Source organism: Pseudochaenichthys georgianus, chromosome 6, assembly GCF_902827115.2.
Source record: "Pseudochaenichthys georgianus chromosome 6, fPseGeo1.2, whole genome shotgun sequence".
Classification (NCBI taxonomy): domain Eukaryota; kingdom Metazoa; phylum Chordata; class Actinopteri; order Perciformes; family Channichthyidae; genus Pseudochaenichthys; species Pseudochaenichthys georgianus.
In genome coordinates, this window is record NC_047508.1 from 41,637,141 (window position 1) to 41,663,160 (window position 26,020).

A 26,020-nucleotide genomic window follows, 5' to 3' on the forward strand; every position below is an offset into this window, starting at 1 on the left:
TAATGTATGTGTTAACACAGTAGAGCCGTGATCATTCAACTCGCCTGACGCCTTTTCCTGTCTTTACCTTTGATACCTGCCCTTCCTCAAAAAAATACATCTGTAAACACTCTCTGACGCACCCGGTAAAAATTCACACCCACAGTTTTCACTAGCGTCATAACCCGTGACACAAATGTGAGAAAAATGTGTACAAACCAAACAGCCAAATATTCAAATGATGACACATGCTGACACACGTTGATGCGGTCGCTGAATGAGATTAAAAGTGTTTCAATTACATGTCGGCAGTTATACAAGTCCAATTTACTCATAGTATCTTCTGGCATCCAATATTAATCCACCCAAAATATTACATTTTTGAATGTACAAAGAATTTTGAGCTCAACTTTTACTAAATTACCCTGTTTTAGACTGAATTGTAATCAGTGGATTTTGAGCAAGAGGTAATCATGTCAGATACTTTGAATTGTGGTTTCTTATTCAAGAAGAGCACCAATATTTATATTGTTGTGCAGTTCACTTCACAGATCAGCTCAGTACTTTTAACATAGTGAGAAAAAAACAAAAACACTCATGTGAATGAACTCCATCTGCTCTAACTTAAATAGTGTGTTTATAGGTCCACATTACTAATAAGCTGTTTGAGAAATAATGCTTTGTACTGTCTACACTTTATCTCTTTCAGCCAGGTTTAGGTCAAACCAAGCTATTTGCAGGTCAAAAGAAAATCACAAGTATTGACACATGGGCCGCATGCCCAAATGTTTTGTGCAGTTTTTATACAAAACAACTGCCTTTTCCTTCATAAGATATTTCTGTTTTAAATATGAGTGTTTGGGGAAAAGATACAAAGCCCTACGTGAGCAGTATGACGTTCTCTCATTGTGTTAAGTTTCCATTAGCCTTCACTATTCACTATATCACTATTCAGATGCACGCGTTGTTATTTCTGGACATGACAAACAGTTTAATCCCTTTCTGCAGTCAATTGTTCTTAATTGTTTCTCTGAGCTGTTATCTAAACCAGAACTTGTTGAAGTAACATGAGTAACAAAAAAAGAATTCTGTCCGAGACAAAGCACAAACACATTTTTAAAAAAAAGAAGACAAAACAAAACCCCTTTTTGAACACATATCCAAGTAGCATTCATGGGTACATAAGGGACAGATCCATCAAGTGCATTCACACAAGGAGCCAACACACTGTGGTCCAAGTTCAGTTGACGCACAGTCACGAAAACAATCAAAAGCTAAATGATTTCCCTTCATCAGTCTGTGCAGCTGGGAGCCGTCTGAGGGGAGGAATGGGAAAATAGAAGCTCCTGGCTGTGAGGTATTATCCAAATTCCCAAATCCATGGGGTCCTGTCTGCTGTGCTGGAAACCCACGGATCCGCAAACTCAGAGAGATGTTGTTTCTACAACTGCACTGACACACCTTACTAATAAATCATTTGGTCTATTTTGCTTTACATTTTTGTCAGGTATTCTGCTGATATAATCTGCGGTATTATCAATCAAAGCTGAAGTTGTTTTGATCTTTGCTTCTGGTTTACTTGCCATTTTCCTCGTTCTGTTTCGTTGCCCTCCTGAACTCCACGAGAATCCGAAATCAGCTTCCTCTTCTAGCACTAGGGGCAAAACTAAAGTCATGAAGCTGCGGTCGCTGCCAGGATGTAATTATTAAAGTGCAATTGAATGACTCATGGTCATGGGAGTGCCTTTTGAACCAATCATTTGTTCTGAGAGAGTCTTTAAACTGGAACGGCATGATGGAGGCGACCTGTGTGACCCTTGGAAACAGCTGATCCACATTTCGTCCTTATACTGTACATGTCAATGGCTGAGGTCAGTCGACTTCATCACGTCACACACGGCACTAAATGCATGCTTCAGTTCACAAAGATGCAATTACATATTCATTGTAACATGTCTGTGAACAAAGGACCTTTCAGTGCCTTCCTGTTGTTTCCTGATAGCAAAGGCCGAATCATAACATTGGTCAGTTTGACGTATGTCCTCCGCGTCCACTAAACAGTTGATAAACCAATTTATTTTACAGCACTTGCAAAGTGATGAGATATATTGTGCCAAATAAGAAACTCTTACAACTTTGCCTTTAGCTGTATAAGAAAATAAACTGTGGTAGAAATGTTTTCTAAACAGAAACTATGCAATGTATATCAAAATAGCTTGCAAAGTCAATACAGTGGCAATAATAAACAAGTTTATCCTGACCAAAACGGCAATGCTTTTCTAAAGAATGTGAGAGTCACAGGGTTAAGGAAGTCAGGACACAAATGCAGTAAAAAAAAAAAGGGAAACAGGTTTATAACAAAAAGTGAGCGTTATTAAAGCTGATAAACATGAAACTAATGGAAGCAAGTAAGGTGAAACATAACTTTGGAACACGAGTGTGTAATTGTTGCCAAAATGTATGTTTAATTCAACAAAATACATGGGCTCAAGAAGTGAGCCTTGTGGTACACCACACTTGTTGTTGTTAAAGAGAAATGTACACTATTTGTAAGGGAAAAAACACAATAATCAGTCTGGAGATGTCTTTAGAATAGTACAAATAAAAAACCAAAACATTAAAGTGTTTTCAAAATGCTACATTTCAGGGGAAAAAACCCACTTAGAGAGTTGATAGATGGTCCAACAATAGGCCAATCAGCTCTTTATAAGAGTCCTGTTTAAATTGGCTGCGACCATAAAACTAAGCCGCTTTGTTTATAATCGATGGAACATGGGTATAGCAGAACCAGGAGGGCCTAATGATGACAGATGGAATCTAGCTGGGGGAAACATTGACAAACCAACAGAAAACACAACGGTATGCATATATGCACACAGGACTAAGCATAGAGACAAGACTCAGCTCCATAACAACCCTATTGCAAGTCTACAACTGTACTGTATTAGCAGGTAGGGTTAGGGTTTCCTATACAGAGGATGTAATTGTTGCGACAATGTATGTTTAATTCAACAAAATACACAGGCTCAAGAACTGAGCAAAGATGTTAAAGAGAAATGTAACATTTTTGAAAGTGAAACACAATAATCAGTCTGGAAATGTCCTCATCATACTTAAAGTGTTTTCAAAATGCTACATTTCAGGGGAAAAAAACAATAAGCATGGTGATTGATGGCCCATCAGCTCTTTATAAGAGTCCATAAAACAAAGCCGTTTTCTTTATGACCTCAAACCTTTTGAAGAACAGGGTTAAAACATTTCACGTTCACGACACCTGCAGTGTAGCTTCCCAGAGCCAGACAACTGGCAGACAGTTCTAAGGCAGGGGTGTCAAACTCAAGGCCCGGGGGCCAAATCCGGCCCGCGACTTCATTTTATGTGGCCCCGCAAGAGCTTGCAAAGAATATAATACGTTTATTATACGGTTTACCGAAGCAGGTTGCCCATAAACTACATGTCCCACAATGCATCTGGTTTTGTGACATGCACACTGAAGAGACTTCAGCTTTCAGACGTTCAGAAGTTATTATCCTATCCGATACTAATCCAATTCAGAGGCAATAATGTAATATAATGCATTATTTTATATATATATTATATATTTATATAGTTACAACCGGCCCTTTAAGTGCAACCTTTATGCAAATGTGGCCCGCGATGAAATTGAGTTTGACACACCCTGGGATTTTAATGGTTTTATGAAAACACAAGCTATATTTTCCCCCAAATGCCTGTGAGGGTAAATCTGCGTGCAATGTTTCATGAGAAGTCTTTATAGCTCAAGATATATATTCTTGATAAGCGATAAACCAAGTAATTTGACATTTTTACTTAAAGTTAAGTGCAGCTCTTTTAAAGCAACATATTCCATATTAATAAAGATATATTGAGCATAGACCGTAAAAGAAACAGGAACCATTATCACAGAAGAAAAATAAAAGATTGATTGTATTGAAATTGGACCAGAACTCACAATCAGAGATCAGAACATTTGAGCACTTTAGAACATCAGGGATGTGTTATTCATTCTTTCATGACCGAAAATACAAATCAGTTAATCAAAACTAAGTAAGCCTTCTGATACTGAATGTACTAAATGTTGCATGAAACCAATAACACACTCAACTAAACAGAGAGATATTGGCAGTGTGAATTGGCCATGCCAAGCATTCCCTACTATATTGCTTTATAAAAGGATGGTCCTGGAGCACCTAACAACACTTACAATGTGTGTTTATACACTTCTTGGAGAGTTGAAACCTTCAGGGTGAGCAGCGAAGGTGAAAGTGATTTATTGATGGGCAGGAGAGGAAATGTTTTCTTCTTTATCTTTGTAACAAAACACAAGATTATATGTCGTTATTTCAAGCGGACAGAAGACCTTAAAAAGTATATTGTTGAGTTTTCTTTGACATACGTTTTTCTCGATCCTCTAACTAATGCTATGTGAGTTAAGAAGACTTTTTTTATTTTTATTCTATACTAAATACATATACTGAACAACCCTTTTCTTCCTACAGCACTTTAGATGTATAATGTTATTTAGAAAATTACAAATTCTTTTAATTAAGTCCTACCATTACTGCATGTTAAAAAAAAGAACTTCCGTTTGAAATCAGGACAGCACTGGATCTAGTTTTGTATTTAAATGGTTACAAACAAGTAGTTGTAAACTTGTAAATCTATTTCCAAGAGGCATGTGGGGCAGTCAGTACCTTTAGCCATTTTGCCTAAATAAATGATTAGTTAATGAGACCGTGTGTGTGTGTGGTTCTCCGCCAAAAAAACACAACAACACACCAATAAATAATAGTTGGATACGTGTACTTTATTCATATCTCATATATGTTTCTTTACATTTATACAAAAATACAGAAAACAGAAGAGTTTTCACCCAGAATACCAACCGGGCAATAATTACATTTTGCTTTTTGGCACCCAGACTAATTTCCTGCCTAAAGCCATTTCATTCCCCCACTGAAGTGGGATGGATTGGATCACTCAAGCCCGAAAGCACTGTTCAGGATGCAGCTCTGCTCACTCTCAGACCACACGACTACCCACACAAGAACAGTATTTAAGGGCAGTCCTTCTCTCAGCTAATGCATGTAATTGCTGTGTTTCTGACTTCCTTGCAATAGACATATGGACTATTTGTAGACAGGAAAATGGGAGACGTTTTTTTTTTCACAGCTTAGACCTGTTGCATATTCATAGACTATGTAAAAAAAGCAACTTTTGACAGACTATACCTTGTTTGTTAGTATGGTTGTGGCTCGACCAACCTGTGTCTCTGTCAGAATACTGGGGACTGCATGTCATATAAAAGATAATTGTTGAAAAAGCCTCAGGTCTAGACTGCCATTACATAGAATGCTTGAATATGGATCAAAAATGCATTTTTGAATAGTTGGATTTGAGATGAAGAAATAAACAGTATTTTACCACACCACTGATTTGAGTGATTCTTTCTCAAAGTATTGTTTGGAAAGTTATTGTACGAGAACCAATGTGGTGTACTTTTTCTAACACAGAGTTCGATCTAAACTGCCATAGAGAATATGGCACGACAATGCTAATACACTTTTTTCAAAAATGCATTTTTGAATGAATGTCTTGCCGGTCAAAATAACAAACAATAGTCTATCACACTAACTATATCCAGCTATTGATGACGGAAGGGACTGAATTGTATGAACACCAATGTGGTATACTTTTTTTCAAACACAGATTTAATTTTGCACAATATACTCCTCATTCTACAACTTCCCATCAAATAGTCCCAGAAACGGGGGTACCAGTTGAACTCTCCTAAAGGTCATTAGCTCAAATGCGACACAGGGCAGAGAAATGTCACAACCACTGATGTTTTTTCTGAGTTTTAACATGCTGCTCTTCCACAAAAAGTGTTTTCCTTGTTATAACTGGGCACAGGTCAAGCCAACTAAACTGTCATGAGTTTATTTAAAATAGAGAGATTGGTGATTATATCTGTTATTGTGGGGAGAGGTTTTTAATCTGCACTGTAATGATCTCTCCACTTTCTGCTACCACACAGAAACATAGACAGGCTTTGGACATTCACACACAGGGTCAGTGACACGAATCAAACAAGGCACAAAACCAATTGACAATGGTACAATGTAAGACCATAAACATGATAGAAAAACTAGATATGGAAACAGATGTTTGTGTCCGGCCACTTTGTCATAGTAAGTTATTCGCAGAAGGTCACAGCCAGCGTGTCCTGTTCACACTCCTACCACTTTGCTGATTGTCATTAACAATCTTAATTATTTAATCCGTCGATTGAGCTGCTTTACATTGCGCTGAGCGAGGCTCTGCGTGGACACGCCATGTTGAGATGATTTCAAACGTGTTGCCTTTAACTCCTCTGATAAGATATGTAAGAGGAGACGTGGGAAACACCTCACACTCCCAACTTATCAGATCTGTCTGAAGGAAAGCAGGCGTGGAGGGGCATATTGATTTAATATTGGAATGCACCTGAGGGCTTAGGCAATTACTATACAGTAGCTAGCAATTAACAACATCATGCCAACTGATTGGATTTGACTACCAATTGTTTTCTGCTCAGGGAGAAACAAATCGAAAACTCACAAAAGAAAAGTAATACCATTGTGCGACCGTTCAGTATGTGAAGGAGATGACAGTGCACTTCCTTTGACAGTGTATTATAGCGAACTTTAAGGCAAAACTGATTTTTAGGCCTTTATGAAATTCCCATGTGCCGATCTTTGTGGATTGTGGAAATAACTAAGGTCTGTACATTTCATAAACAGTGGTATCGTCCTTCAACATTTCATATGCATTTGAGTCTTGATAAATGCACTAACTAGCTTTGTCAGATTGTCTGTAATAGGTTTTATTATGCAAGCACAACACTGATACTGGACAAAGGCAAAGTCAGTAAGAACAGATTAAACCATATGGAAGAACATTTTGAGCTAATGGGTTTGATTTGAGAGTATATTTGGTTGAGTTAAGTGAACAGTTAGGAATTTAACAATGTTATATTATATAGCATTTTTATATTCAGTCGTATTATTTTGTTTGTATTAATTAAAGGCATTGAAGAGCAAGTATTTATTATTCGAGGCCCATCGTTGTCTTGCATGCGTCTATCACTACGTTCTAATTTTACCTTTTTAAAAAAAAACGAATCTGGAAGTCATCCCTGATACTCATTAGCTTGCAGATATCAATGGTCTAAATGTAAGTTAGTCAAAGCAGCATATTTTGTACATATGTGTTTTGTTCTCCATGTACACACACAAGCTTCATCACCCAAGTCATATATACCGACAACATCATGAAATGTAACTTGTTGAAGAATGTGTTGAGTTTACGATGTGTTAGTATATAGATTGTTCTTTAAATGTAACCCATTAGTAGAGGTGCTATTAACTGATAGCTTGAAACAGTTCAGTTGTATCAACAGAAGCAGCTCAGTGCTGCCACCAATAAATAAATACATCATACATCCCCATGGGTACCAGACAATGTGACTACACCTTGGGAATACACTTTTTAACATTATATTCTTTAGGAAAACCCGGACGAGGACGAATGAGTAGAGCTGTTGAAGATGTGGTTAAGTGTGACCGGAGGTAGTAATTCATGCCTCAGTTCTTAGAGGAGACAACCATTGTCCGTCTCTCTCTGGTTTGCTGTTTGAAGATGAACTGGTGAGCCTTTAAAACACAGGCAGTCTTTAGCAACTTGCTGACGGGGGGCAACGTTTCCCCCAAAGAGTTCATGATGCAGCAGGTTCTGATGGACGATTCGCAGGAACCCGTGGACCCAGCAGGGGTGTGGTCCAGGGGTTTTTCACTGCCAAAATCTCACTGTCTTTTTCAAAAGCATGGGGTAAATGCAGTCTTACAAGGAAGGCAAGCTTATCCACGTGGTAGCAGGCATGGTTCATCCAGAAGAATCGTGTTCATTGCAGGTGTTAATCCTGCAAGCGATAATCTGGAGAGCGGTCAAAATCCAGCCTTTTACCTTCGAGAACTATCTATGGAATTCAGCTTTGAGTATTTTTGTCGTCACCTTTTACACCACGAGGAGAAGATAATAGAGCCCTGCGGGAAGACACAGGTGGGGAGAGCTGTTAGAGCTCAGTGACAGGCAGTAATTAAAACAAGAGTTTCTGTTTTTTTTTTGTTAGCACTTATTTTACATGACATGCAGAAGCTCACCAATTATGCTGGAGAACATCCAAGAGTAGAAGCGTTACACTATTTCAATGACGTTCAACATGTTTCTGTAATAGGACGGAAAGATCAACATTAGAGAGTAAACTTCACTTCCTATACGGAATCAAATATGTATACATGTTCATTTAATTCATTTCTTGTTTTAAAAGCTGCTTTCCCTGTATATCATTTCAATGTAATCTTACATTGTATTACACTTGTGTGAATCTGTGCTGTCCTGATTTTCGCTGTAATAAAGGTCCATCTTATCTTATCTATATTGCTTTGCGGATATTTAGACTGTATTTTGTTTCATGGTCAGAAGCTTTCACGAGCCAATCACATTTCATATGCTTCGTTGTAATGCTTGTGAAGGATTTAAGATAACAGTTGAGCTTGTCAAGATAACATTTAAAGTAAGATTTGAGTTATATTTCAAGTATTGAGAAGACTACAACAAAAGTATTATTATTTGAACTGCCAAACCTACTTGCAGAGTTAACAGTCAGTAGGTCACATAAAGGGGAATAGTTTCCTTGTGAACTTTTGCACTGTGAATGCGTGTCATAGCGGAAAAACTGCTCACTTTTCCGATATTTCAGCATCTAGTGGAGGTGCGGTAGCTTCTGTTCCTGAGAAGAGTCCAACTTCTCCAGGGTTCCGTTGAAGACCCTCCACGTTCCTCCGTGATCGGACCTGCATCAGGAAATCATGTTTACTACCAACGCTTCAAGCTCAGTCCAAGCTGAAAGCAAGTCATATCAACAGTCATCTGCAGGAAGTTAAAAGACTGTGGCAACTGTCATATAACTCAAGCTACAAAGCGGTACCTCGGGCCATTAACAAACAATCCTATCTCTGGAGTGTCTCAGGGAGTTAAGCAGCCTAATAGCTGGGGGTCAAAGGTCAGCTCACCTTCCACACAAGCAGGAATACGAAAGCTAGGAGTGGAATGAAGAGTAAGGATAAAAGGCTTTGCTCCAACACTCCAGGCAGGTCGCCATGCTCTGAGAAAAGAGACAAAACAATAACATTCAACTATTTGGCTCTTCACACAGAAACTTTTTTACAATTGATACGCCTTGAAGGGATTTCACCAGAACATTTCAGATTAAACATGTCGAAGGAATTTGGGGAATGTTGTAACTTCATTCCTTTGTTTCTTTCAGAATCAGAATCAGAATTAGTCTCACAGAGGGGACATGTGCATCGTGACAGCAGGAAAGAGCCACAGACAGCTTAATGTTACATATGTTAAAAAAAAGTACCAAGTTATGATATAATAAAAAATATAATAAAAAAATGTAAGTAAAAAAAATATTTTTCAAAATACAAATCCTGGAACAGTTCTTAGGATTTAGCAGCCAGTTATTAATGGCATACGTATATATTGCACATAGTTTGATGGTATTTAACAGCAGCAAGTTACACAATTTACAAAATACAAAAAACACACCTTGTAACGGTTCTAAGGATTTAGCACCTAACTTTTATTGTCTGTCTTTCATATTAATAATTCTGTCTGACGTCAGTTCACAATGGGCTTTTAGAGACCATTACTAACGTTTACTATAAATAACGTTTTTTTTAAGCATATCGACTCCTCTCATCTCCATTATTGATACATCCGGTATCTATCTATCTAGGTACACTACTTCCCTTGTCCACTTGATGTGCTCTCAAGGTTTTAAATGTCAACATCACCCTTGTATAAATCTCATTTTGTACCATCATTGGCTTCTAAAATAGTCACAATGGTACATAAGATCAAACAGTGTGTCAAACTCTGCATATGCATCATTCAAACATCAAACATAAATAACAATAAGCAGACATTCAAGTCGTGTCACATGACCATTTAGTTGTAATCTGTGTATGCATGACACAAGAGCAGGCATTATATAGTTTATCAGTTATTTTCCATTTCACACATTTTTAGCTGAGCCTTTTTGAACAAATGTTACATAAAACATATTGAAAGGGGTTGAGCAAAATGCATAGTAAAAAGCCAGATGAGATATGAGATATACAGTAAGCGATGATGATGAAATAGCCCTGCAGAGAAACATAAATCAAGTGCTTTCAGTTTGTGGGAAATGGGCTGACTTGCTAGAGAATGTCGCAATAATTTAAGCTGGCAAAAGTTTCCGCTTTTACACCCCAGCTGGGCTGATTGAGCAAGCCGAGCACACACCGGACACTTCTCAGAAATACCGACAGTTGCAAACTTACGTGGTCCGCAGCCTGTTTCACACACGGAGGCTTTACTGCTGGGTGGTGTTGATTCTGGGGGGGGGGGGGAGAAGAAGATTAGTCAGTTAATTTGGAGTTATCTCAGGAAGAGACAAGCAAAGATGAGGGAAGGGGCGAAAAAGGGAAAAAGGTGAAGAGTTAAGGCCGAAAATTAACTCAACAGAGCCTTTTTTTTGCCCCCTCTAGCTCCCTCAAACACACACAAGATATAATCCAACCACTCTGGCAAAGAAAAGCCAATCGCTTGGGAAGATTGGAAGATTGCTCTGTAATCAACACGTACACAATCAGGTTTCGGGCCTTTTCTTCCTTTTCACATGTGCTACCTGGGGACGCCTTCCCTCAGTGCTGTGACTCAGCCGGGCCTCAATGGGCCGTCTACGCAGTGAGACCGCTTTGAGTTTTTTATCTTGCAAAGTTCTTGTGAAGAAATAATGGTTCCTGGATTAAAAGCTTCTCAAAACGGCCACAAGAGATCTGTCCTAAATAGAGCCTGTTCACAATTGTTCAAAGAGGGTGGTGGGGGTTTTACAAGCAAACGTGAACTTGTGACTGGAATGTGAATCCGGAGAACGGCTCAGAAAATGTGTGTGGCAATTGTAAATTGTCAATTGCTGTTCTCTACAATTAGACAATTAAACCCTGAACGAGCTGGTAAATCCACGACATAGAAACACATGTTTACTCACTTATCACTGGCAGCATATGACAGTTTTGAATCAAGATGCAATATCGTAGACGAAAAGTGACGAGACGAAAATGTAGTTTACTAAATAAAAACTATGCCAAAATCTCTCTTTACTTTCGTTGACGAAAAATGACGAGACGGAATATTATCAAAGATAACGTTACATCTCTGATAGTCAGTCTTTCTCCCAGCAGTTCCATTTCCGCTGCGCGCGGCGGTACATTTGAATTACACCGGGCCAGCGGCACACTGTGAACTGTCAGGAAGACTCGGGTCTAACTCACCTTATTTAACAGAAAATAAAATGGCAACAACGGGGCTTGGGAGCAGTGGTCGCGTTAACCGAATACCCCCCCCCCCCCCCCCCCCACTGCAAAAGAATATTATATGTTTATTATACGGTTACATGCTGATTTACAGAAGCACGTTGCCCATGAACTACATGTCCCACAATGCATCTCAAATTAGACTTTTTTTCTTCTAAATCTGCCTTTTTTCTTAGAATGTGCCCTTTCATCAGGATTTGAATCTGTTTTTTAAATGTCACTTCTTTTTTTCATGTAATTAATTTTTCTTCTTTTGATTTTGACTTTTGTTTCTCCAGAATTTGGCTTTTCCTTTAAAATCATTTTGTGACATTCTCACTGAAGAGACTTGCAAGTATTTGCCCCAGACTTCTGCTTTTGCAGTTAATTATAAAGCTATCCCATAATAATCCAATGCAGAGGCAGTAATGTAATATAATACATTATTTTATATATATGTATTTTTATATGGTCTTAAAGTTACAACCGGCCCTTTGAGTGCAGCCATGATGCTGATGTGGACCGCGATTAAATTGAGTTTGACACCCCTGCTGTAGATGCTTCAACAACAAATCAATTGTCATAAATGTTAAACCTTCAGTCGTCTTAAACCAATCAATTACTCAACCTAACATTTGAGCACTAAGATACAGTATTATTTTCAACCGTGGCTTTTTTTAGGAGAGTATCTGAGCTGACTGATTTCATCCTGTACTCACAACAATTATCTTAAGGATCTTCATCATCATAACCAATAGATAATCATATACTACTTCACTTTTTTATTGCTTGACTTTTTACAAAACATTTTGTATCTTGCAGCTAGTGGCAAATTGTAAAAAAGCGGATTTTTGTTGATAATTGACTAAAACGAATTATGCTTATTGATGATTGACTTTATAACCAGATGCAGACCAAGAGTTAGACCATCTCAAACACATCAATTAGTCCATATATAATAAATGTTCACCTCTATATGTTTCTGTTGGTGTTACTGGGTATGGTGTTGTGGGACAGGGGGGCGGATCACAGTCATCTGAAACTTCTTTATTCTGTGCAGCTATAAGGAAGTCTTTGACAAAGTCAAAGTACCGCGCGGTCTGCCACCGCTCTTTCCTGTAATGGCACTCAAAATCATACATGATCAGCTCCTGGAAAAACAAAAGGACACACAGTTTAGATTCATGTTTCTCTCGAGGCAGAGAAGTTGGGAGGATACACTGGGCTTTAAAACTTGAATCTATAACATGACTTCATTTATTGAATTAATAATTAAACACTTAAACTATTCTCTATCAGAAACAAGGGTCTTTTTTGTATGTATTGAATGTTTTATTGGACACAATCAATAGCTAAGTATAAACAACAAAATGCACTCACCACGGACCCCATGTTGAGCCGCAGTTCTTGCAGCATTTGGATGAATATACTAATATCTCTTCTGTTCGATGAAATGTTTCCAAACTTATGTGCTAAATCTTGTAAACTATCCTCCAAGTAGTAGACGTTTAATTGTACCCAACACATCCCTGCCTAAAAGAAAAGAGCAGAACAATGGCATTAAATGAGATGTAGTTAGTATTTTAGTTTGAATAATACTGGATTACCAAAAACAACACTACGAAGGTTTTCAATAGATCCACCAATGTCTAATAATCCTCCCACTTTCACAGCTGCACTTCATACAGGTCAGCCAAAGTTTGGCATGGAGGTGTAGCAGAGCAAAGGGTATCCAACAGGTTCTTGCTTGTGAGAGCACGTATGTGAACATGTGTTAAAGAGACGTATCAGTTTGAGTAATGGTTGGGACATCGGCTCACTTACAAAGATCCGTATGTGTATACATGCTGAGTTTCACACAACATAGTTTATTACATCTTGGTAATTACACCCCAATATACTATTCCATAAGATTCACTGTTGGAAGAAACCATAATATCTTACCTCTTCTTTTGGAATGTAGTGTACAGGAATTTTGTAATCTTTAGGAATATTTTGTCTCTGTAAATAGAAAAAGTACAAAAACATTATTGCATTTTGATCCTACAACATATCCATGCAGCACATTTAGAAGCAATAACAGCACACTCACAAAGACCAGTATTGTGCATCATGTGGATAACAAATTATTTGCCAATACGTCCAGGTCCTTGTATGTGTTCACATGCTCTAGACAGGTACAAGTTCTGTTTTGGTTGACAAGATGTTTTTTGAGCGAATGCCAGACGAATTGGTGACCTAGGCGGTAGGGTTGGGTAGATTCAAAGCTCCGGCCCAGGCAAGGGAAGAATATAACTTATAACATTATACAGTATATTCTCCCAGACATAGAATGGGTAACGTAAAGGAATTTGTGTTATGATTTCACCATCTAATAGTTATTGATTGTATGGTAAAGAGTTGGTCCAGAATATATACAATGAACATTATTAGGCTAAGGTTAGGGTTAGAAGCTGTGTACGTTTTTTGAAAGTTTGATTTATTTTAAATTAACACAAATACAAAATGAAAACCTACTGTATAATTGCACACTACCATTATTTAAAAAAAATAACAATTTCACATAAACCTCTGGTTTTTACTGGGGCTGGGGCAGTTCAACTTCATTTGGGGGGGGGGGTGTGTGCCATAGTTTATGGGCGCTGTACGCAATATAGGCGTAGTTATGTTAGTATAAGATAATAAGATATACTTTGTTGATCCAAAATCGGGAAATTGAATTATGAAATAAAAATAAATAAATGTTTTTAATTTCTAACTACCCCCCCCCCCCCCATTTTCGTCGCCCCGCCCTTAGCATTCGCCTATACTGCCTATGCCGAGGGCCGGCCCTGGTAGGGTTTAAGGGTTAGGGTTATCGAGGAATGTTTAAATTACAGTATTGTCCTTACCAAAATAGAGAGTCTCGAGATGTCATCTGTCACTGGGTTGACATCAAACCTGGTTGAATGTACCCCAAGAGTGACGAACAGCAGTAAATGGACACAGACGCGTATCCAAATCTGAAGGTCAAAAGAGACAAACACAAGACGTTTTGGAAATTAGTTACATCTTCTACACATAGTAACAAAAACAACATGATATTTGTGTTAGATCGATAGATAATAGTCAACGTATTGTTACTGGCAGGTTAACTGAGGACAGTTCCTCTGAACCTGACAATGACGCAGTAAATTAAAGTCGCATGGTGACAATGCAACTCACTGCAATATGATATGCTGAAACCATCTATTTTTGTTCAGCGAGTCAGCAATAAACAATGAGATACTGTGACTCCCAGATATTTTACATTCTGATAAAGAGTATTTCACAAGGGCTCACTTCAGTATTGCAAAGAAGACGGCAAATTATCAGTTTTGTCTAGATTCCAGGTCATATGTGTTTTACATCACTTTATTTAGTCTCACGTCTTAATAGAAACACTCTAAATGGACCTGATGAACCAATAAGAGGATGCAAGGTAGAGTTTATAATCCAAGCAGCATATTCAAAATATAAAAAAACGTACTATTGGCACACATGCAGCCCACTGAAAGTTCAGTCTGTGCCTGTTTTAAGTGAATGGATGCCACACATGCCTCATTCTTGAGGTTGAAACTTTAGACGTCTTGATGCAAAAGTCATCCAATAGAAGTTTTGAATGTACGAGCGAAGAAGACCCAATAAGCCCTTTTCAAAGCAGACATTTCGACATGTCATAGCAGAAATAAAGTTGTACTTGACAGTGTGACGGTGAGCTAACATGAACAATACAAGACCCTGAAACCAAAGATGCTTCATTCGACTATTTTCACCTCAACCTCTCCTTTGTGTGACATTTTCAAGATGGCTTCTATGGAAATGGTAAATGGACTGTACTTATATAGCGCTTTATCCAGTCTTTAAGACCCCTCAAAGCGCTTTACATACTACATGTCGTTCACCCATTCATACTGAGCAGTGTATGTTAGGACATGCACTAACATACATACACATTCACACACCGTTGGCCATGCCATCGGGAGCAACTCAGGGTTAAGTATCTTGCTCAAGGATACATCGACATGTTGACTGCACGGGCTGGGATCGAACCCACAACCTTCTGGTCGAAAGACGACCGCACTCCCTCGCAGCCACAGTCGCCCCAATAAAGGCCTTTTTGTTTTGATGTCTTTCTGGAATTTTGTTTGGTTTGATTGAATAAAGGAAACCTGGGCTCATTTTTAAGTTAGGTACATCATCATTTTACCACTGATCACATTTGGATGCAATGTTGATTATTTAATATTGTAATGATAGCTATTTCGATATTCCATGCAAACCAATTCCTTTCAGTAATTGTAAAATGTGATATAAGTTAACATAGTGTCTTTTCATACAGATGACAGAAGTGTAGCAGCTTTCCGTGTATTATAACTGATCGGACATTTCCCAACAACAACAACAAGTGAGCTGTCTCAATTAAAACTATGTTGGCTTTGAATGTGTCTTCAGTTGCTGTACTGGACCAGGCTCTCGGCCAATATTAAGACCGTGAGAAAAAGTAGTCGTTGTATAACTGACATTTGATGGTGTTGTAACATGCAGGTTATCCAATACTATTCTATATCAAACATATCATCAAGATTAAGATGTCCAGACCTGATAATCATGATTTATTTAATGGCACAATCTGTTTGATCAACAGGATTAATCACTGACAGAATATGAAGAGATCTGTCAACGATTAGATGTCTTAGCTAGTGTGTGCGAATGACACATTATTGTTATAGCCAATAAGCAAATTAGTATTGGTACGAACCGTCATTTCTTTGTCATTATTTGTTCTAAAATTCAAGCCTATGCAAGTCAGCACCAAACTGACAGTGGCTGTTGTCGTCGCTTTCTTTGACGATACAGTATTCGAGCTAAAAACACTTCAACCAAGACCACAACAAAACCAACGACACACCATAATCCGAACAGAAAACAGCCTTTAGGTAAATAAGCGTGGTACTTCTGATAAGTTGTTTAATTGTTACACTTTTAGTTGGTTCATGGTGTGTGTTTTGAGGGGTTCAGGGGCTACATATTAGAAAAGGACCCAACAGAACTGATTTATGCGTCTTGCAGGCAGTTTGGTGCACCGTATGTTGTCAGGGCCTAATGGAGCTGCGTTAGCTTTGGTTTCTGCAACAGTAACCTCCTACCAAATCTGACCATGTTACGCAACAGAGCCATCATTCTCTATGTTATAGAGATTAGGGCTGGAAAAACTATGCAGCACCCTTGATGTCAACCTCCCTTTTGGTAAATAAAGCTTAAGCGTTGCACAAAGAGGGATACACATATAATAGCGAGCTGAGCCATGTTTAATCTTCAGGCACTTCAACCAGTATGACAGGGTTTTGTTCAGTAGTTTATTTAAGCAAGGTTTGATGACATGCTCTTTTACAGCAGCTTGTTGCCTCTTATTCACAGTTACATTCGACACTTTCCCTGCCAGTTTGGCCATTAAGATCGTCATTTTTCAAATCTTCAAGGCAGAGTCCACCGCCCACAGTCCTCCTGTCACTATATATTTGTCATACGGAGCCACAACAGGAAGAGAATGGAACAATGATCCATCAACAGCAGGAAAGGCCGAAGGGAAGCGGCATGTTAAGCACAGATGGGATGCAATTCAATTCAAATCGAATCATCGCTCAATGGCAGACAGGGACAAGCATCTTTAGGAGAGATTAGACAAAAACAAGTCCTTTACGTCTCAACATCTTCTTGTCACATTTATACAGGATGCAGTAGTGAAGCCAACACCAGTGCAAGTAAACATTTAAAAAGTTGTTCAGCGAGTTCAAACTTGCCCCCCGAGAACACGACCACATCTTAGATTTCACTTCTTTCTTCATCTTCAATGAAAAGTATGCACATAATGCAAATATCAGACAAAATACACAATGTTGTGTTTGTCTTCTCCAGAACATTTGTGGTGCTTTGAGCCGACATATGTATCAAAGAACTTCCAGATGTGAACAGTCACGAACAATCTCAAGGCATATCCCAACTCACTAACAGTTTTTGAGTAGTATAATCTACTGCAATTACTCTTGAAATGTTCTCTACGCCAAAGGCACATTTGTGTTTGATACTTGAACTGAATGAATGAGAACCAAGCCTGTTTTACTGGAGCACATGCCTCTTCACAACTGTGCCATATCAAAAAGAAATGCATGAAAAAATAGATGCATGAAAACCTGAAGGACATAATTAATCCATGTGGTTTCTCCATGTGATCTGAATCAGAAATGTCAGATCCGTTTTACTTCATCTATTAGACATGTTTACTGTATCTGGTTTCAATGAATGGGAATTTCACTCAACACCTTATCCGGCACCACCCTGTTTCTCGCATGTGATGTTTGTTTAAGGAATGGTTCAGTAGGTGTTGGCCACTAATTCCTTAAACAAACATCTGAAAGCAAATGTTATGATATTCAGTTTAGAGCGGCTGGGAAATCATAACAAAATCATATCACGCCAATTTGGTTTGGACAGATGTGACGACCCCTGCGTCTTCCCTGTAGTGTGAGTATGTTCCTTTGTGATTTTCCCTTTCTTCGCATCAGCCTTGATTGATCGCACCTGGTCGCCGGTAGCTGAGGAGTGAATGGCCCGAGCCAGAGTCTCTCTGTTGGAGGATTCGTTTGGAGAGCAGCTACCTTATTTATGCTTTGGTTTACCTTTATCTTAGTTTGGCATTCAACACCTCGCACCACACCATGTTCACACACCCACACCCACACTACTGATTTTACTGACTAACACACCCCATCGTGGGGGGTCTTTTGGTTAAGTCGAGTTTGTTTTAATACATATATCCTTATATCGTCTCCTTTCCACGTTCTTTGTTATGGCCAAGAGCCAGGGCACGAAACAGAAACTAGTGAAGAAAGGTTCCTGTCATCTTGAAACACTGCGCTAAACCAACGAGGAAGAGAGTTGAGAAAACTGCCGCTCACTACATTTACGGCGTGTACTTGCTATGACATTAACATATTTATTCTCTCACTTTGAAGAAAAACGCTCAATGAAACCACATGCATTCTCTTAACAGGAAACCATAGATTGTTCCCTGAACATGTGTTGAGAGTATACGTTAGAGGAAAGCCAGTAAAGGGAAACATGCACACTTCATGCTGAGCGCGGAGCAGCTGTGAGTTGCTAGCTGAGATGGACTTTTTTAGTAATCCCTCGTGGGGAAATTGTTTCTCTGCATTTGACCCATCCTAGTGTTAGGAGAAGTGTGCTGCCATTTTGAACGGCGGCCGGGGAACGGTGCCTTGCTCAGGAGCTCAGCTGAGCTCATAGTTGCCATTTACTGACATTATTCATTTAAGACTTATGGTCATCCCCGTGGCTTTTTCTTGTGAGGGCAAGTAGGGCCAAGTAAACACAGCAGTATACACAGCAGGATGTGATGTGTGAGTGATGACAGCGATATTGACTGACTTTCCCCAGGTCTTTATGAGACCGATTCACAGCCCATTAAACAAGCCAGCTGAACGCAACTAATGTTAGATGAACCGCAAGTTCTGACGTCGAGCGGGAGGTTAACATTTCACTGCTTTTGGAGCTGACAAGTTATGAAACATAAACAGCTTATCATAAAATGTTGTGGGCAGGTGGAGCTTGGGGAATAGAGCTACTCATTAGATTTGATTCTGGTCCGGATTAACCACTTGTTCCTGCCTTTTTACCTTCACGTCCGGTCTCTGCTAGTGCAGCATTGGTGCAGTTCTACAATATTTAATATGTAATTGTACGTTTATCCAATGTATCAATTAGGCTAGGTTTGGCCATACAAAAAATATCAAACATCACAATACCTTTGAACAAATGAAAAGTGAAAATCGCCCGGAGCATAAGGCACTAGAGGCGTAAACCTTGGGTGAAACATGTGCACTCTTGCCAAAGCTGTGTAACTCCCCTTTATGGACTTGCAGAGGAGGAAAGATCGGAGGTAAAGCTGGTACGTTTTGAAATCTGCAGTTATGTCGAACAACCCTAACCCTAAAGCCCCTGTCACACTGTCCCGAAATTGACACCCGATGGACACACGATAAAGGAAATGTTCAAATTCGGCTGTGATCGTAGCAACATCGGGCCATTCGTGAGGGCATCTAAGCCATCGTATGACCGCCGGTGGAGTTTCTCAGGCTCCGGCAGCAACTTCGTGAGCGGCAACTTCGCAAGGCACTCGTGAGGGCATCTTGTCAAGTCGTGTCATCTTCGTGTTATCATCGGTGCCAGCGGGCATTCGCCCTCACTCTGATCGGGGCGAATGCCTGATGGCACCGATGATAACAACATGCCCTCACGATGGCCTTACGAAGGGCAAAATTGACACACGAATTCAACACGAAAATGAACCTTCGCAAGGTCCTTCGGCAATTTTTAGGCATGCCAAAGATTTTGCCACCGCTCACGAAGTTGCTGCCGGAGCCTGAGAAACTCCACCGGCGGTCATACGATGGCTTAAGATGCCCTCACGAACGGCCCGATGTTGCTACGATCACAGCCGAATTTGAACATTTCCTTTATCGTGTGTCCATCGGGTTGTTTTATTGCACAACAAAATCATGTAAACATATTATGTAAATAACCCAATTTGTGTTCTGTGAAACTGAAAAGAATATAATATATTATTTTGAAGGACAGTTGACAGGAAGTTGTTGTTGCTATGGAAACAACATTGCGGAGAAAACGTAATATCTTCTACATATAAAGACGGATAAAGTAAAGAACAAAGTCTGAAGATATCAGTACAGTATCATAGTACTTTAACATAATTGTTTTTGTCACTTTCGTTGCAGTTGTACGTCTTAAATGTAATGTAAATGTTGCCTTCGTGTGTGGTTCGGGGCCATCTTCGTGCGAAATTCACAATTCCATATTCGTGTGTCCATCGGTGTCAATTTCGGGACAGTGTGACGCGGGCTTAAGAGATAGTATTGGTGCACTGCATGGCTGCCCATAAACAAGAACTAGACAACAGATAGTACTTGAACACACCCTCACATTAGAAAACCACTTTTAAAGCAGCTATTAACATATTTTCTGTAAGTTCTTATGTCGGTGTTGAATAGAAAAATTGTGTGAAACCAATATGTACAATTTATAAAGTGCTTACAGCCGAACATTATGGGTTAACATTTATTTTATACAAACACATTATGGAAAGTCAACATATAAAGGGTAATGTAATAAGCATCCAATTGCTAAAACTGTTTGCATGTCACATGTTATGTTTGCATGAATCCATTCAGAATATCCCATTAAATTCAGCTTGTGATCTGTGGCTTCTAAAGATATTGCAGGCCGGTGTGTCAGCGAACATACTGTGGCGAAAGCATGGGAAATATTTATTCCCATCATGCATGCACTCTGTGGTTACCACCCTTTCAATGTATTTCAGTGAGCAATATACAAAAGTGGATATATTGTCGGTGCACACAATGTTTGTAAAGCATGTATCTACAGTATTGAGGGAAAACCATATTCCCATGGTTCGGACAACACATTATAACATTACATGATCCATTACTGAACCCAAGGACCAAACAAACACAAAGATGCACAAAGCAACAATAATTCCTATCTTATCCTGAGCCGTCTTGTTTCAACAAGGACATGAACGGGAAAACATCTTGGTTAAATAATACCCGTGTAAAAACAAACATATCTTGTATACACAAGTTACCAAATGCTCATGAACTCCCAACACAGCTTGTGCCAAACATATCAATAAACAACACGGCTTCAGTGAGAAAAGATTTCAAGTCATTCATTTGAACGTTTCCCTCATACTCTTCGAGTGACCTTATGAGACTCACAGCTGCACTGACAGGGACAGGAATGATGTTGTAAAAAGGTCCCGTTTCTATCTTGATCACTGAAGACGATGTTGTTTCTGTGAAATTTATAAATAAAATCAACCATTGTTAACCCTTTAACAGCACAACCAGCTAGTACTAAAGGTCCCCTATCGTGCAAAATCCACTTCTCCATGTCTCTTCTGCATCAACATGTGTCCCCTCTTCTTCATGTCTTCTACATCAACATGTGTCCCCTCTTCTTCATGTCTCTTCTGCATCAACATGTGTCCCCTCTTCTCCATGTCTCTTCTACATCAACATTTGTCCCCTCTTCTTCATGTCTCTTCTACATCAACATGTGTCCCATCTTCTTCATGTCTCTTCTACATCAACATGTGTCCCCTCTTCTTCATGTCTCTTCTGCATCAACATGTGTCCCCTCTTCTCCATGTCTCTTCTACATCAACATGTGTCCCCTCTTCTTCATGTCTCTTCTACACCAACATGTGTCCCCTCTTCTTCATGTCTCTTCTACATCAACATGTGTCCCCTCTTCTTCATGTCTCTTCTACATCAACATGTGTCCCCTCTTCTTCATGTCTCTTCTACATTAACATGTGTCCCCTCTTCTACATCAACATGTGTCCTCTCTTCTTCATGTCTCTTCTACATCAACATGTGTCCCCTCTTCTTCATGTCTCTTCTACATCAACATGTGTCCCCTCTTCTTCATGTCTCTTCTACATCAACATGTGTCCCCTCTTCTACATCAACATGTGTCCTCTCTTCTTCATGTCTCTTCTACATCAACATGTGTCCCCTCTTCTACATCAACATGTGTCCCCTCTTCTCCATGTCTCTTCTACATCAACATGTGTCCCCTCTGTGGAAAGAGACTCTGAAAGTTTCAGGAACAAAGATTCTCTCTCTTTTTGATCCATTTCTATAAAAACCTGTCTGAAAATGAGCTGATCAGATTTTGGCCACTTCATGATGTCATAACGATGTGTTGTCTTGTGTAACCATTAGCCAATCAGCAACAAGGTAACCCCCCCCCCCCCCCCCCTATCACCTGAATTTCCTCCTAGAGCACCATTGAGTTCTTTGTAACCAAATGTCTCTCAGAGGGGCGTGGGGAGGGGCTCCTTATTTTGATCTAAAGTAACAGACAGAGAATCAGCACTTTGGAAACAGGGCTGAAACAGAGGGGATTATGGGTAATGCTGCAATGATGTGTTTGGAGTTTGGAGCCAATCAGAGACATGTTTGTATTTATCTGAGACCTGTAATATATGAATGAAAAACAGATCCTTTAAACCACAAGAGTTGGACAGCCAGATGCGACCCTTCAAAGTAAAACCTCTTGCTCGTCATTGTCAGGTGCTTTAAGGCTCTCGAGACCTGCCTACTCTCATCATTGAGATGCTGAGGATGATTACCCCCGTCTCATTTTCCACCACCACTTTGAACCCAAGGTATCATTTATCTGAACAGGCTCTCAGACCGCTGGCCTCGTGCCTCTCCTAACCACATCATCTCATAACGTGGAACGCAGGGCCTGCACCATGGCAGCCTGTTTTGTCGGAGAGATGTTACTCTTATATTTTGCCCTGATCATTGTTTTGAACGTTGCCATGTGATATTAGTTCCCATGTTTTATAATAAGGATTAAAATATGTCAGATGATAAAGGATGTGCAAAGAAAATACCAAGCGGTTGTTGTTGTTGTTGTTGTTGTTGAGATGAGGGTTTAAAATGCTTTATTCAGATGTTTTTCATCACTTTTCTTTATTTTAGTTTTGTGCCGGTAATCCGGTCGAATCAAAGCAATGTGTATTGGAAAATGAACGTTGAATGTTTAACAATCCCACTTGATTCCCAGAAGCGATTTATCCCTCTGAGAATTTTGAACATTTCTGAACAACACTATAATTTGTTTATCCAGATAAACCTTTCACAGTCATTTGTAATTTTCTTCCTGAGTTTCTTTTATGATTGCATTTTTGGGTTTAATAATAGATTGACTAAATGTTTTTCATAATTTGTCTCCTATTTGCTACATTTCTGCTCTTATTTGACATGTTTACATTCTCTTAATGTGTGTGTGTGCATCATTATACACCAGAGAAAGTCTTTGTTTGGGAAAACACACTTTGCAATAAACCAACTTCTGAATTTGATGAATAGTGAATGACCATTTTATATTTATCGTCAGAGAAGTCTGTTTCCAATTCTAAACCTCTGTTCTCCTGTTGAATGCAAACATCTTGGATAAAAGCTTATTTTGGATAATGAAGGCCAAACAGTAACAACAATAGTTGTGACAAAGGTATGAATAGCAAATATAGGAAGTAGATTATTGGCCTATAATCTTTACTCAATTGCATTAAGTCCAACAAAGCTTGAGTCCAAAACCAATTGCTTCCAAAAAGTGGAATTTGTCAAAGCACTTAAAGCTGACATGTCATGCTTTTCCGGTTATTACCCGTCCCCTTGTGAGTTATGAAGGTTTTTTATCATGATGTCATGTCGTCCCCGGAACGAGCTGCAACGAGCTGCAACGAGGTGCAACGAGCTGCAACGAGCTGCAACGAGCCGTTTGGTGGAGAGAGTGAATCCACATACTTTACAGAGATGCTGTGAGAAACCAATGTGAGTTTGGAAAATTGAACAATGTAAATCTATTCTAGTAGACCACAACAATGGAATTATGATCAGTGGAAATGACCATGACATGGGACCTTTAAGATATTCATGGCTATCGGGATGTTAAGAGCATTCCATGGAATATAACAACAAGTGTATCTCGAGCCGGTTTCTCAAACGTACCTACCCCACCTTTAAGAATGAACACAAAGAAAGCTGCACAGAAAAGCTTCCTCCATATCCAGAAGGAAGAAGTTGCCTCTTGAATCCAAAAAAGATAAGACTAAAGATAAGCCGTATTTCTTAACAAACATTTCATTTCTGGTGAACTTGTAAAAAGTCAAACATTAACTTGACAAGACTGCTTGATTACATAATAAAATATGAAGCAACCACAATCCACAGTGAAAATCTAATTAGACAATATGCACTTTAAACTAGTGCATATCTGAGGCACACATGTGGTGTGTTTCTCGGTAGATACTGTAGTATCATCTCCAGGTGAAGATGGTGAATAATGTGCATGAGAAAAAATAACATGACCTTTCCGATTGAGTGTCTAATAAAGCTTCTTATTCGGACAAAAGGAGTGTCCGTCAACATTAACCGTAATGCATGGCTCAAGGGTTTTAAGACATGTTTTGGAGCCACCAACAAAAGGAGATTCAATAAACTGTCTTTCTCTAACCCAATATTACAAATATCAATAACTCTGGGAGGTAAGCTTTCCCCAACTCAACCCGGAATAAAAACTACCTCACTGAAACACTTGAAATAATGTCGTTCACAGAATAAACAATCACTTTTATACTGACATTAATAAAGATGGCGGATATCGATCGGACCATAACCCAAACAAGTTAATAAGGTATTACAGCTACCTCATGTATTGGGACTGATAGTGAAGTATTTGGGACCAGGGTTTGCTGCCATGGCTATACGCTTGAAAGGCAGAAAAAGGGAACAACTTTGATATAATAAATGGACTTTAAAAGGGATATAACAAGTAGAAAACATCCATTGGTTGCCTGTAGTTAGACTACATCATGACTGTATAGTGCTCACAATAACTAGCAAGCTGCCACACTATGCTATGTCTAATTTAAGCTTCTCATTTAATACAACATGGAAACAATTAGTTGTGGCCCAACATATCTTTTGGAGAAAAACAGGATGCAAACAAACATTTTCGAATGTCTAATGAGATCCCACCAATGGCTTCAGTGGAAATGACAACGCTTTACAGTGTTTATCAAATGTGGGCGGCCTTTTAACCAAAGAAACTTGAGAGGATTAAGGGTTTTAACGGTTAAAACACAAATGAAAAGTGACAAGGGAACAATGGGGATGGAGAGGAAAACCAACTTGGCGAGGCTATTTTAAAGGACGTACACGAGATTCCTATTTCAAACTTGGAACCAGTGACTGTCCTTTGGCGTGTTGAGATCTTGTTATTCCACATTTTGTTGACACTGGTTAATTTGATTTCTGTATCTGAGACGTGTCCTCAGAGTCCTAATATGTGATTATGGAAGCAGCATCGTAATGTCAACCTATTAGATAGATATTCTCTTATTCACTGTGAAATCACATGTTGACCTGAACTATTGACGCTTTGATTGCAATTTAATCTCCCCGTTGGGGTCAAACAGGAAACCTGATCTCGCTACTTGGGGAGTCAATCTGAAAGGGGGAGGATGGAGATAAAATGCATTTGATGACTGTATGCTCTCTGCTGTTTTCCTTGGAAGGGAAAAGTGATATTTTATGATCCCCTTACAGTCCCTTTATATAGCCAAATCACTTAGCGAGGACGTATTGGGTATTATGAACTAAGTGCAAGAGGGGAATTTGGCTTGGACAACAAGGAAGAAAGTTGAGTTATACAACTGTGTTTTTGTATCAGCTTCACTTACTGTACGGATGTCCCGCCAATTTTTTTTAACCTTCACAACTTCACACCCACTGATCAGCAAGGTCCAGACTGCTTCCTGTTTTACTCATAGTCAATAAACTGCTGAACCAAACAAATAAATCATTGCCGTTTTGATCTTGTGAGTCATTCCCGGATATGCATGACAGTAATGGCTGATTTTA

The 26,020-nt window shown here is 39.2% G+C and overlaps 1 protein-coding gene across 1 annotated transcript in view; it reads right to left on the reverse strand.

Annotated features, from left to right (window-relative positions):
* Window positions 1–4,782: 4,782 nt before the first annotated feature.
* Window positions 4,783–26,020, reverse strand: part of kitlga (kit ligand a) — a 28,782-nt gene continuing 7,544 nt past the window's right edge. Inside the window, exons 2-10 of the mRNA XM_034085986.1 lie at window positions 14,336–14,446; window positions 13,389–13,445; window positions 12,825–12,977; window positions 12,415–12,595; window positions 10,431–10,484; window positions 9,114–9,205; window positions 8,785–8,894; window positions 8,202–8,266; window positions 4,783–8,084 (exon numbers count right to left, since the gene is read on the reverse strand). Of these exons, the coding sequence (XP_033941877.1) occupies window positions 8,236–8,266; window positions 8,785–8,894; window positions 9,114–9,205; window positions 10,431–10,484; window positions 12,415–12,595; window positions 12,825–12,977; window positions 13,389–13,445; window positions 14,336–14,446 (789 nt within the window). The 3' untranslated portion in view covers window positions 4,783–8,084; window positions 8,202–8,235. The remainder of the gene's footprint in view (window positions 8,085–8,201; window positions 8,267–8,784; window positions 8,895–9,113; window positions 9,206–10,430; window positions 10,485–12,414; window positions 12,596–12,824; window positions 12,978–13,388; window positions 13,446–14,335; window positions 14,447–26,020) is intronic.